The 13,516-nt window shown below is 48.7% G+C and overlaps 5 protein-coding genes across 5 annotated transcripts; 2 read left to right on the top strand and 3 right to left on the bottom strand.

Moving 5' to 3' along the window:
* Window positions 1-162: 162 nt before the first annotated feature.
* L3040_002259 (uncharacterized protein) lies at window positions 163-1,305 on the bottom strand (the record flags this gene model as incomplete). Its single annotated transcript, XM_007289842.2, has 1 exon — window positions 163-1,305. The coding sequence occupies one exon, from the start codon at window positions 1,303-1,305 to the stop codon at window positions 163-165; it is 1,143 nt and encodes a 380-aa protein (XP_007289904.2).
* A 1,873-nt stretch (window positions 1,306-3,178) lies between these two features.
* Window positions 3,179-3,525, top strand: L3040_002258 (uncharacterized protein; the record flags this gene model as incomplete). The annotated part of the gene is made up of 2 exons (XM_066155490.1): window positions 3,179-3,181; window positions 3,238-3,525. 2 exons carry the CDS (start codon window positions 3,179-3,181, stop codon window positions 3,523-3,525), a joined length of 291 nt encoding a protein of 96 aa, XP_066012489.1.
* A 727-nt stretch (window positions 3,526-4,252) lies between these two features.
* On the bottom strand, window positions 4,253-4,525 carry L3040_002257 (uncharacterized protein; the record flags this gene model as incomplete). The annotated part of the gene is made up of 1 exon (XM_007289844.1): window positions 4,253-4,525. The coding sequence occupies one exon, from the start codon at window positions 4,523-4,525 to the stop codon at window positions 4,253-4,255; it is 273 nt and encodes a 90-aa protein (XP_007289906.1).
* An 868-nt stretch (window positions 4,526-5,393) lies between these two features.
* On the bottom strand, window positions 5,394-6,240 carry L3040_002256 (uncharacterized protein; the record flags this gene model as incomplete). Its single annotated transcript, XM_007289845.1, has 2 exons — window positions 5,394-5,659; window positions 5,724-6,240. 2 exons carry the CDS (start codon window positions 6,238-6,240, stop codon window positions 5,394-5,396), a joined length of 783 nt encoding a protein of 260 aa, XP_007289907.1.
* Window positions 6,241-10,626: 4,386 nt separating this feature from the next.
* Window positions 10,627-13,116, top strand: L3040_002255 (uncharacterized protein; the record flags this gene model as incomplete). Its single annotated transcript, XM_066155489.1, has 6 exons — window positions 10,627-11,123; window positions 11,181-11,334; window positions 11,472-11,523; window positions 11,581-12,094; window positions 12,142-12,463; window positions 12,514-13,116. The coding sequence occupies 6 exons, from the start codon at window positions 10,627-10,629 to the stop codon at window positions 13,114-13,116; spliced, it is 2,142 nt and encodes a 713-aa protein (XP_066012488.1).
* Window positions 13,117-13,516: the final 400 nt, after the last annotated feature.

Genomic DNA, 13,516 nt, shown 5'->3' with positions numbered 1-13,516 from the left:
ATCCTCCCCCCAGAGAAAGGAAAACACACCTGAGGACTCGAACCTCCCACCAGAACACACACACCCGAGGTCTCGATCCTCCCTCCAGATAAAAGAAAACATACACCCGAGGTCTCGATCCTCCCCCCATCACCAGAGAACACCAGAGCCAAACAGCCAACTCTAATCGTACTTTGGTCGTTCCTCCCCACAAGCACACCTCCACGTCGCCGGTGCATTCCGGCAAACCCAACTGGGCTGACCGGGAGACACCACGGTGTGGAACCACCACTTGTCGGCGTCACAGCCCTTCCACTGACCATTGCTCTCCCAAACGCTGGTCAGCTTCCAGGCTGGCACCTTGCCGTTCTCCTCGAAGAACGCCCGTGCCTCCGCCGCCGTCGCCAACCGCCATCTCCGCTGCAGAGCCTCGTGCGGCTTCGGATAGTCGGTGCGCTCGTCGAGCCAGTACTCGGTGGTGCGGATGGTGTTTTTCCGGAGGTCGCGTCTCCGATCTCTCTCCAATGCGTCCCAGTCCCGCTGGACCTTCGCGAAGCACTCGTTCTCGTCCGGGATTTCGAGTCCCGTGACGGCTCGTGCTGGCACCCCCGGCCAGCCCGGGCGGTGCGCGAATCGGTTTGTCTGGTACTGCATGGCAGTACGCTGTGATTCGAGCGTCTTTTGAGCCTCCGCTCTGGTAGCAGCGGGGCGGGGAGCACGGAGAGAGTCGTTCTTGCGGAGTGGTACGACTGATGTTGGCGATGGCACTGGGGCCGGAACGTAGGGTGGTGGTGGCGGCGGCGGCGGAGGTGGGGGAGGAGGAGAGACCGGCGCAGGCTGGGCGGGAGCTGCTGGTACTGCCGCGGCGGATCCGGAGGGCAGTCTCCTTCTCTTGTCAGATGGAGCTTCTGCTCCGTCGGCACTCCTCTTCCTACCTGGTAGTGGTAGTGGTGCTGCCGGGGGTGGTGGTGGTGGTGGTGGTGGTGGCGGCGGCGGCGGCGGCGGCGGCGGCGGCGGTGGTGGTGGTGGTGCCTGAACCGGCAGAGGAGCCGGAGCAGGAGGCGGGAGAACCGGAGCTTGGGGAGGCGGAGGAGGCGGAGGAGGTGGAGGAGGAGGAGAGACCGGCGCAGGCTGGGCGGGAGCTGCTGGTACTGCCGCGGCGGATCCGGAGGGCAGTCTCCTTCTCTTGGCAGATGGAGCTTCTGCTCCGTCGGCACTCCTCTTCCTACCTGGTAGTGGTAGTGGTGCTGGCGGGGGTCGTCGGGTGACCTTGGCCCCCCGGGTCTGGGGGCGGTCGTTCTGCCATTGAGAGCGTGTTACGGCCATCGCTGGGTTGTCGAAGATTGTTTGTTGTGTATTTGTGTGTGTGTGTATGTGGGAGAGAAGTGGTGTCTAGTAGGCAGTGGAATCTTTGGTGAGAATTCGTAACTGTGCGACTAGGACGAGGAAGAGAAGAAAGAAGGAAGGAGAAGGAAAGATTTGGCAAGATGTAGAATATATCTAGCGTGGATTTCCCCACAATGGTAAGCGAACTAACGTCTATCCTATTGCGGTAATTTTTTTGCGGGGAGAGCTTGCCATTGAATGAGGAAGTGGGTCGCTCGCTTCATTCACAATAGGACTTCTTCGCCCTACACAGCCTCCTCAAAATTGAAGGTGAAAGGGTACCATCAGTAGAAAAGGTGAATGAGTGATTCCATCTTGATAGGCTGTTGGAAGAACGAAGTAGTCTGGATGATTTGAACGCACATTACAGTGTTGCATGCCCAAATAGGAAAGTCCTGTCAAAATCAGGTCAAGTTCTGTCTCAGCTTGTCTATATGAATATATCTCCCAGATTGAAAGGTCTTCATAGCACAGAGTTCAGATTCAGAGAGGTAAAGCACGCAGGCAATATATAAAAGCTATTAACTTCGCAGAGTAGAGATCACCATCACGCAGCCATCCCCTCCCGTCGCCATGAATGTCAAAATCAATCTAGAATGGCAATGCAGTTCCTTTAACTACCTTCCCAAGTATTTGCTAGTCTTCTAGTAAAGATTTATAGACCGTAACTTCTTCTTTCCAGTCATCCCCTCGCGTCAAACAGCCTCTCGTCTCCCAAACATGCAATCTGCCGTCCACCGCCCACAAATCAATTGTACCCAGCGAGCACAGCCAGCACTCTACTTCAGCATATACTCGTCACCTGTCTCCTCAAACAGCTTTCCTTCCGCACCTGATGTATCTCCCACTCCTGCTTCCCCTCCTTCCTCATCTGGAGCATCTGCTCATAAACTTGCCGCCTCCTAGCCCTCTCCGCCTTCTCCCGCCGACTCTTCCGCTTCACCTGATGATTAATCCCCCCACCTGCGCCCCCCCCCCCCCCCCCCTTTTGCTCTTGGGATCCAACTACTCTCCATGTTTTCCTTCTTTGGCAGGGACCTCTCGACCAGGTTCTTGCTTGCGATGCGGAGGGCAGGCTGCACTGGCAGGTCGTTGGCTTGAGTTGAGACGTCGACTTGAGCCTCGGCAGCACGCGCGGCGGCTTTATCGTCTCGCAGATCTTGGAACCGGGTCTGGAGCTGGTGTTGGTGTTGGCGAAGGCTGAGCTGCAGGGGGAAGGGTGACCGGAGGTATTTGTACTGATGATGGTGCTGGGCAGAACGGCTTGGGCTCCGGACTTGCGACAGCAGCGCGTGAGATGACAGCTCTGCAGCTGGATGGAGGTAGACTCTCTGAGCTTCTTGCTTCTATTTGTCATGTTCAGGTCGGACGATGAGCTTGATGCGAGGCGTCTTTGTTAGAAGTGGCTGCTGTGGAGAGAGGAGTGTTCTGTGTGACTTGGGCGGTTGTTTGAGCAGTCGATGTAGATTTGAGGAAAGATCAAGTCGAGGGAACAAGCAGAGGAGAGCATCAAGAAATTCTGCCATAACCTTAAGACGCATAATAGTACAGATGCTGGTGAATCACAGCTCTTGTCCGTGGGAGATAGTAGTAAAAAAGAAAGGGGAGGCTGCCAAGCTCGCTTAAATGTTCGAAGGTGGACGAACCTATTCAAACTTATCCAAACTTTTTCATGTATGTTCAAGATTTTCAGCTCAAATTTTTCTTTCCAATCATCTTCTCCAGAATCAATACAACCAACCCAGTACCGACAGCCACAACGTCTTCGACCTCCTCGGCTACCAGCTAATTAGATACCGAGCCTTCGTACAGCATGGTAGGTTCACTGTCATTGACCCCTCGTACAGTTGCATTAGTTTCTAACAGTCATAGGCCTCCCCAGAAATCGTCTCTCCGCCCGTCCGACGAGTACGCATCGATGCTCTTCTGCGTCTTGCTGTCGCGTTTGAGACCGTCGACACCGTCCACAATTTAATTGAAGCTTCGCAGGACGGAACATCCAAGCTCGACGAGCTTCTGGTCGGCTCGGTTCCCGACTTTACGAAGGGGGGTGGAAAATTTGGTGCGATTGGGTGCGAGCGATCGGAAAAATTCGGAGCGATTGGAGGCCAGAGGGGTAGAAAGGAGAAGAGAGGAGATGGGATGATGGGTGGAACATGACAGAGGGGATGTATCGCAAAAAATAGTGGTAGGAATGCATCGAATGATACCTAGTGATAATTTCATTTCTGGAGTTGCAATAATGCCAGCGCAAAGTGCGGCCATTTAAGCCTTGATTAGATCCCCCCCCCCCCCCCGGCTCCACCCCGCCCTTCGACCCGACAACTTATACAGCTCCAAAATTTCTGTCTAAAACCACGGCTGAGTGGCATTTACAGAGCCTGAAAACCCCTGCACGAAGTTCGAAGCCGATGAAAAAGCGTTGGTAAGTCCAAAGAACTCTCCCATGGCACCCGAAACAACAACCAACGTTCTCACAATTGATATACCACGTACCCCATCCACCCATCGCAGCGCTTTGGAAGGTGGCGAACCAGGACCTGGCCACAATATTCCCGAGCCAGGATTGAAGAAAGGTTACGCTTGAACCTAGTGGGAGCAGCCCATATTTTGTCAGTAGATATTACACGACACTGGAAGCGCCAGGGTATCAAAGGAATTAGCTCGGAAGAAAAGAACTGATCAGGTCGTGGACCATTGTAGGTCAAGCCGACAACATCCATCAAAAGTTTCCAACGAGAACTGAGAACCAGAAAGAGTAGCTGAGGAGAGCAAACCACAGAGTTTCTCCTAGAGCCTTGATGTATTGGCAAGTCCCGCCCATCCGGAAAGGTAGAGTGCGGAAGATCCACGCTATCATCATCATCATCGCCGGGGCCACTTTCTCCTAGAACATCCTCTCAAGCGCGACTGCTGCTCCGCCCACAGCAGGACCAACGTGGTTCTGGGCAAACGAGTTGACGGCCTGGCCAGCTCCCGCAAGAGCTCGGCCGAGATTTTCTTTGCTGAGGCCGCTTTCTGCGCTGACTGCATGTCCAATTTTCTCGGCTGCGGCTTTGCTGCCCTCTGCCAACGATGGGATGAGCGTCTCTCTTGCTGCCCTCATTCCTGCGCTAGCTGCACTTGCCAGGAAAGCGCAGAAGTTCTCGAAGAAACTCATGGTTTTCGAGTACGGTGTCTATAGATGTCCGCGAGGAAATATTTTAAGTGTGATCACGTATGATTTAAATATAGGTTGAATGATGAGATTGATGTGTTCTTTCTGGGCGATCGAAGGTGAGGTCGCGGAGGCGCTCGCTTATTTTAAGTGCACTAGGTACACAGCTTGCCTGTTGCTCCTCACTGGGCGAGTTTGGTTTGCCTACGATGTATTGAAGTTTCAATTTTGACCCACCATTTTCTGATTTGATTCCCTGGACTACTTTTGATTCTATCCGTTCGCCGAAGATGTTGTGTGAATCGAAAATTTAGGGGTGGGGGGAGGGGGTTGGACCAATAAGTTTTATACGACAAGACTACAAGAAACATACTAGCCGCAGACGGTGTCGCCCTGCTCCTGCAGCCGCACTTGCCGAGTCACGTTTTGGGCACTGGACGGGACGGGGCCGACCCAGTCGCCGCCCACGTGTCACAAATCGACAACCGCCGCTCACGTGCAATGAGTCGCTATCACCATGGTGGCCAGTCGCCATCAATGCAGGCGAACACTACCACGACCACCAGCCAAGCCATATGCGCATTGCGAAATAACAATCGTCGATCATTACTTTCGCCGCCACATATTATTTCCACGCCTCCTGGTGCACCCAACTCTCAGAACACAAGTTGAAGTTACTCACTATAGAAAGAAGACTTTGCTGATTAGACTTGCCCGTAAATATCAATCGTGATGTATCGTTTTCTGAGACTCATATTTGTGTGACTAACTTCGCAAAGTCCTGGCGCCTGTAACAAGCAAATCCAATGCATCCATGTTTTCCTTCCGCAAACAAGTCAAGGGTCTCGAGCTTGTCCGCAAAGTCCAGATATCACTCGCTAGTAGCTCCATATTCTTCGGTGTCCGTGTCGGTATCAGAGTCAGAGCCGAAGGGGTCCTTGACCTCGGTCTTCGTCTCCGTACGGTTTCCGAAGCCAGTGATACCACTGATGGTACCGGTGACTGCTGAGCAGATCATCACCACGCCATTAACAGCCGCAGCACCGTATCCTCCCATAGCAGCACTCTGTAGTGTAGCAAACGTGGTTCCAGCGACGACATTACCAGCCGAAGCCTGAATAGCTGCGGCCGCCGAACCTATTATAAACCCGAGTCAGCGTCCGACAAGAAGAAAATTGACGAAGAGGCGATATAAACTTACCTGCCCTAATACCAGTACCACCCCATCCAAACACCCAAAGAAGTGGACCAGTGACAAGAAATGGCGCGACAAAGGTCAAGCCACTAGCAGCAATAGCAGCTGCGGCACCTGGGTTCTTCTTGATCAAGTCACCAGTAAGCTCCATCGCGGGACCAAGCTTCTCCTTGCCGAAAACATCAAGAGCCTTGCCAGTCTGATCCATAGCAGGTCCCAACTTCTCCTTGCCAAACGTATCCAAAGCTTGTCCTGTGACGGCCATGGCGGGCCCCAGCTTTTCCTTGCCAAACGTGTCCAATGCCTTGCCAACCTCTCCCACAGCAGGACCCAACTTCTCCTTTCCGAAGGTGTCGAGAGCCTTGCCTGCTTCGCTCATCGCGGGGCCGAGGACATCTTCTCCGAACGAGTCGAGAGCTTTTGCAGCTTCGCCCATGGCAGGACCGAGTTGATGTTGACCGAAATGATCCAAGGCTGCCGCCGTACCTGCCAACAAGGCACCGATATCATGGAAGAACCCCATGATTACTTGTTTTCGATGGCGAGAGAGGAGAGCGTGTTGATTGTGCTTGAAAGTACGGGGTGAGAGACTAGGAGTTGTTATATTCCGATACCACGTGATTTCAGGGGCTAGCTAACCTTCGTAAAGCGGCCGCATTTGTTTATTACTTCTTCGCCTCGGAAGTAGGTAGGTACCTTCATTACCAATCGCCTTTATCGTTCTTTCCTTTCACTAGAATGCGATAACTGATTTAAAAAGCCTTCTTGATGATTCTCGTCACGTCACAACACTCTTTATCTAACAGCAAGAACAAAAACTGGGTGTAAGACGAAAACACCTTCGTGCTTTCCTTGTTAGTCGACCAGTCACGAGCTTGAAAATTTTTCGAGAACAATTTCCTTGAGGCCAAATCCGTAGCTATGACCACATCCAGAGCTCTCGTGTCCGGCAAATCCAGATCTCCTTCCGTAAGCTTTAAAACAAGTAACCTTTCAGAGACTTCTATGATCGAAGAAGGCTCTTGATCTCGATAGCTCATCCTGAAGTAGCGGAGAATCAAGATACTATGCATAATTGATAGGCATTATAAAAACCAAACCCGTCTCTCCCGTAGAAAAAGCTAAAAGAAGAATCGCCAGTGAAGGAAGCAGACAGCGACGATTTTTCACTTACGGGAATGTAGAAGGACTGCGTGATTCAACCTACCTAGAAAATGGGCTTCGCTATCTGTCCCTATCCCCATCCCCATTCTCTATCCCCGTTCCTATCACTATGCCTTAATTTAAGAGGTGAGACCTTGCTGCTCTTAGATGGATGGAAGCAATATCTTGAACAACTTGTTGAGCAAAGCTGTATTGATTTTTCCAGATTTTGAGAGTGATATCACTACAAGCATAGCAGTCTGTTGGAAAAACGCTGCTTGGTGAACTTGTCCACAACCTTCTCGCGCCACCCATCTTCTCCGTCGATGATATCTGGATAAATAGCATGTCCCATCACGATGAAATATATCGTGCATCCAAGCGCAAAGAGCTCCGTGTCAATTTTTGCCTCCTCTGGATCATCACACGAGGCAAGTAGAATCTACAAGGCTCTCTGCTATAGCCGTTCAGAAGGACATCTCCAGCTTCCCTTCCGATAAATGTTTTCTTTGGAAATCAGATAGCTTTAAGTGAAGGTTTTCGTCGAGGAGTAGATTTGTAGGCTGAATATCGCAATGAAGCACGCGACGTGAATGGATTATCGCAAATGCTTCAGCAGCTTCTCGACACCAGGATGCACGTTGATCGAATGAGAGGGATTGAATAGCATTCTTCGAGCAGTCGAGTAGCTGGAGTCCCGTTGACCGCACGCTCTAAAAAGAGTCCCAGATTCGAATAACCTTTGAATATGATGATTCGAAGATGTGGACCAACAATTCGAAGAAGTTGGCTTTCGATTTAAAGTCGGTCCTTATCTTCGTCAAGACCAAGAGGGTAGTTCAGGACCGTCGAATCATCTATCTCTCCGATGAAAACACTAGTTCCTGTTCTTATGACTCGTTTCACCCCCGGTGGATAATATTGATATTAGGATGTTATTTCTGGGACCTCGGACATAGTTTATTAAGTTCTCAATGTCTTTAGTATCTTTAGTGGTGATGGAGTAGCTGTTCCGGTATATGAAATTTTTGATATTTATTTACACAAGTTTTTATTTGCCGATTCTCTTAATCAAATAATTCGTTGCTTTTCATTTTTGTCCCTTCTCTTGGTATTTTTTTATCCGATTTTATCGGTCATCTAAAATGTTTTTGGGGGGGGTTTTTTTTTTTTTATCTGCTAATCGTAGCAAGTCGACACCACCAACCCGGGACACTTAATTTTGCCCTTATAAAATCGATATAAAGTTACATATCAAACATATCGTAATTACTTACCTAAAAGGCAGGTAGGGGGTCATTTGAGCTGTCCTCTGATACTCTTTTATAAAAGACGGTTATTAGACCGTTTAAATTCAGTACCAAGCTCTTTTCAAGAATAGTTCATCGAGAAGACCGTCCTATTGAAAGAGACCGTTTTGTGGCCGTCTTATGGCCGTCCTCGTTTATATTTTTAAAAGAAGCTTATTAATAAGCTCGTTTTAAAAAAATTAAATCAGTTCGATAATTAATTTTATAAAGATATATTTGTAAATAAAAATCATTTCTTAAATAGAATCGTTTTAATAATAATTTAATAAGTTCGATGCTAAGATATTTCTCGGTATCGCTGCTACGGCTTATATATTAATGCTTTAAATTTTGTATAATCGAAATTGATCGATTTAGTCAAAGTTTACTCGCGGTCATGCGCTTCCTTCGCTTATAAAGGGGGTGTGGTAAGGGGGTGTAGAATAGGGTAGACTAGCAAGCAATAAGAAAGAAAAAAAGATTATTTGCTTATTGATTCACGTTCTCCGGGACGGTTTCAAGTTCGGGGACGGCTTTAGGACGGCTATAGGACGGCCTTAAAATGGTCTTAAAACGCTCGAAAACGGTCTTAAGACGGTTTTTATACGAAAAGACGAGCACTTAAAAAAGACGATTTAATTGATTAAAATAATTCCATTTTAAGTATGATTCAAATAATTTAAATCGTTTGTTTTTAAATTCTATTTAATCTTAAGTATCGGCTTAGGGTGATCCACCAGCTATGCTAGCTTATTAAAATCGTCCTTAGAAGAGATGGTTATCAGACGATCAGCTGACCGTCTAAAAGCTTTTGCATTCCCCTTTAAGGTACTTTTGGTATACTGTTTTATAGTTAAAGTTCGTGTGCTAGCGAAGCTTGGCGGGTTCAATTTCTCAACCTTATTGAAATCTCGCAAGTACGAGTAATCGATACATCTATCACCACTTTTGATCACTTTTACCACCCTTGATCCCTGTCAGATTTTGAGAAATAATAAAAGGTTGCAAGGTGGATTGATTGTTTTCTAGGACGCCCAGTGCGACGACAGCTTATATCCTCCTCCTATGGTGGTCTGTATACCTTAGTGGCCTGGTAGCTTAGGGCCACAACACTATCCATTCTTAAGAATTCGCCGTCATGCCTCAGAAGCCACGCAAGTCGAGCTCGATTAGACGTGGCCGGCAGCTGAAGCTAACCGATTACGATGCAAAGGTTGCTGCTGTTTTACTATGCGTATATATCAGGGTTGTCGTGTAAATACTAGAATAAGCGAGGAACACGAAAATCGGACTTCCTTTGGAAATATATTTTCTATACCACCAACTCTCATTCAAAATTATTTCCTTTGGTAATATAACATATTCAATTGTTTACTACCGATCTATGGAAGGCTTTTTTTTTAAAAAAAAAATGAGTCATGGTTGTTAAAATATTTGAGACGAACAAGTGAAATTTGATTATTTAAGACAGTTTTAAGACAGTGTTTAACCATACTTTCACTACACTATAATGTTTTGACTCGGGGGGCTACTATTTTTTACCTGTACGAGGTGCCCCTTACGAACCTTCAGCTTTCTTTTTCTCTTTTTCTTGCGGTAAAAAGAAAGACAAAGAGTCTGGAGAGCCGAAATTAAATCATCGATATGCGACGTCTTTTCGAGAAGATCTCCTTTTACCGGCGGTTCCGAACCTCCTTCCTCTTCTTTCTCGAATACTACGCTTACTACAATCTATACTTAACGAGCATACCGATTGAGAAGATTAAAAGGATTTGCGATAGAAAAGGAACGGGTATAAGAGATAAAATGGGAAGGGCTTAGTTCGATTGATCGAAAACACGGTATTGCGCCTTCGAAAGAGCGGTTTGCAAATACACCGGCTTTATTTAAAAGCTACGAACGCGAGCCTTTTTAGCTTTACAACGAAAAAAAAAAACGATGTTCATATTATAAGAATCAAGGCCATACGTATTCGATAGTTATCGAAAGAAAACTCGACGCATAAAAGGGTTGTAAGTGTTCAGCTATTTAACGAGAGCTTTTTTTTAACGTAATTTTTTACTACCTTCGAGTAGATAGTGCTTTATATATAATTCCTTTACTTAGCACGTCCCCGTACTTTATAAGAGGTCCCCAGGGTCTAAGCATCGCGTTTTGGATACCCGCCCGACGTTAATAAATACAACAACAACAACAACAACAATCTCTACAAATTCAATGGTTGAAGCCCCGGTAAAGCGCCTCGGTAGAATACACTTTAGCCCTCCATGGAGAAGGTAGGGATGGCGCGACTAATTGATTAGACTTCTCAAAAATCTGCAGGTGAGGATCTCCCTACGCACTTCGGTCACACTACATACATATTGATTTCTCACTTTTGAAGCCAATCAATCAGTCTATATGAGATGGCGCACCGCACTCTCTCTGTGACTTCCTTTCATCCTCAACCGGCTTTGACGTCAGTCCCCAATTGTAACATGGTCATGTATCGCCTTCTGCTCTCCTCACTGGCGCTGGTATCCACCTCTTATGCTTGTGAACGAAACCTCGGTGACTCTCAAAAGTATACGCACGGCAAAAGACATGTTGCACGCCAAGGGGATTTTCCTCCTGTCCTGACCGCGCAAGAGACTACCCTCGTCAATTCTTTTGACAACAATACCATCGACCAATGGTCCGACTACTACACCCATAGGAATAACCTCGCGGGCCTGAGCAAAGAAGCTGCGCAGTGGACTGCGGACAAGTGGTCAGAATACGGATTCACGTCACACCTGACGGAATATGAGGTGTACCTGAACTATCCTATCTCGGCTTCGCTGCATGTCAACTTCCCCAACGGTACAGTTGAAGAGGTCAATCTGGTCGAGGACAGCCTGCCTGAAGATGAGGTGACCAAACGCCCCGACAACACCCCTACGTTCCATGGATACTCGGCATCCGGTAACGTGAGCGCCGAATATGTTTACGTCGGGTGAGTGTCAAGTTATTCTGGAATGATTTTTTTTTGTTTGTTTGCTGACCGGGTTAGAGAAGGCAAACAGGTTGATTTCGATCGCTTGATTGCGCTCGGTATTCCGCTTGAGGGTAAGATTGCTCTCGCAAAATATGGAGGCCCGTTCCGCGGTCTGAAAGTCAAGAATGCACAAGCACAAGGCATGATTGGGGTAGTACTCTTTACTGATGTAAGTATCGGCTCTTGAAGGGTCTATTTCTGTGATGAAGTGTCTTGACATTTACTAAGAATATATCACTGAGACAATTTGTTCGTCTCCCGAAAGATAAAAAAGAATTGTGCTGACGGTGAGCTCCTGATGGGTAGACTGACGGTGATGGGGAAATCACGGTCGCGAATGGCTATGAACACTATCCCAGTTGGTCCCAAAGAAAATCCACATCAAAACATATGTGTGTACTGACCAGCTATACAGATGGTCCAGCAAGACATCCAAGTGCTGTCCAGAAGGGCTCTGTCTTCTTTCTATCCACCAGCCCAGGCGACCCCACCACACCGGGCTACCCATCCAAGAAAGATGTACCCAGAGCAGAGATCGATAATCTTGTGCCTCAGATACCATCTCTTCCCATCTCATATGCCGCAGCTCAACCACTTCTCCAAGCTCTAGATGGTCACGGAGTCCCTGGACAGGAAGTCAACGGAGTAGGCTGGGTCGGAGCTTTGAATGCGACTTACAGCACTGGCCCAGCTCCGGGCGTTTCTCTCTCACTCCATAACCTGATGGAAGCCAAAATCGTGACCACTTGGAACGCGATCGGGTATATCAATGGCACCAACAGCGACGAAACCATAGTCGTTGGCAATCATCGAGATACATGGATGATCGGCGGTGCTGGCGATGCTCAATTAGGCTCGGCCGTTCTCATTGAAATGTCAAAGGCCTTTGGGAAATTGCTCAAATCTGGCTGGAAGCCAAAGAGAAACATGTAAGCCGCCTCAAAACACCCTCGAATCCAAGGCTGACATGGCCTAGCGTGTTGGCATCCTGGGACGCAGAGGAATATGGCATCATTGGTAGCACCGAGTGGGTAGAGGAATATGCGAGCTGGCTGAACGAGACGTCGGTTGCATACCTAAATGTCGATGTTGCTGTCTCTGGACCATGGCCAACCATCGCTGCTACCCCGGAACTCCACGAGATCGCTACGGAGATCTTCCACAAAGTCATCCACCCAAACTATGGGGCCTTCAACATCAGTTTCTACGACGCCTGGAACACTACATCGGAAGGATTCATTGGCGTTCTTGGGAGCGGAAGTGATTACACTGCTTTTGTGCACCATGGGATCGGCTCGGTAAGTACACAAGTCAGCCTATTGAGACTTTACCCTAACATCGGAAAAAGTTCGATGTGATGTGTGGTCGAGGCCTAACAGATCCCATCTACCACTACCACTCACACTACGATACCTACAACTGGATGACCAAGTTCGGCGACCCCGGATTCCATGTCCACTCAGCCGTAGGACAATACCTTACGCTCCTGGCATATCACCTTGCCGACGACCAAGTCCTGCCCTTCGATCTACCCAACTACGGCGCGCAGCTCGAAGCCTACTACGTGTCTCTCAATGAAACATTCGCGGCGTACAGCGACGACATCGACACGTCCGAGTTGTGGGGCGCGATTCAAGCATTTCAAGCCCGTGCCAAAGGGGTCAAGGACTTGGAGCAGCAAGCCATCCTGACCAACAACCCCGACCTGATCACCGCCGTCAACCACAAGTACCGCGATTTCCAGCGCGGGTTCGTCTCGCAGGGCGGTCTCCCCGATCGCGAGTTCTACAAACACGTCGTGGTGGCGCCCGGTATCGATACCGGCTACGCGGCAGTCACCTATCCCGGGATCACCGAAGCTCTGGACGCTGGGAACCTCACGCGGGCGAGGGAGTGGGTGGGACGGACTTCGAGGGGGATCTTGCAGGCTGCTGATATCCTCAAGACTTGATTGAGCATGAGCTCGCCACGAAGTGGTCCGCTGCGAAACGAATAAACGGACTGGGATAAAGCGGATTCTTCAGCCCTCTCTTTGAGAACGGCAACAACTGCATAGTCTAAGCCCCAAAAATGTATCTAAGGGGCGCTCACCTCCTTTTCTTTTCCGTTTATGATGAGACAGGATTTAGATCGCATCCGAGTCGCAGCCGGGGTTTCAAGTTCACTTTACAAGCGACCCAGCCGCGGTACTAGAGCTCGAGTCATTCCATTTCATAACAAACAATATCCTCAATGAACATCCTCGATCAAGAAATCTTTACTTGAAAAGTAGTAAAAGGGTTCGAAGAAGCCGAAGCCGAAGTAGTCCAAGCAAGACATGATGAAGCCGATCATCGAAGGTCGAGCGGGAA

Source organism: Drepanopeziza brunnea (genome assembly GCF_022702325.1).
Source record: "Drepanopeziza brunnea f. sp. 'multigermtubi' strain 214-2 chromosome Unknown ctg3, whole genome shotgun sequence".
NCBI lineage: Eukaryota > Fungi > Ascomycota > Leotiomycetes > Helotiales > Drepanopezizaceae > Drepanopeziza > Drepanopeziza brunnea.
The sequence above is the reverse complement of the archived record's forward strand: the minus strand, read 5'-3'. Positions and strand labels throughout refer to the sequence as shown.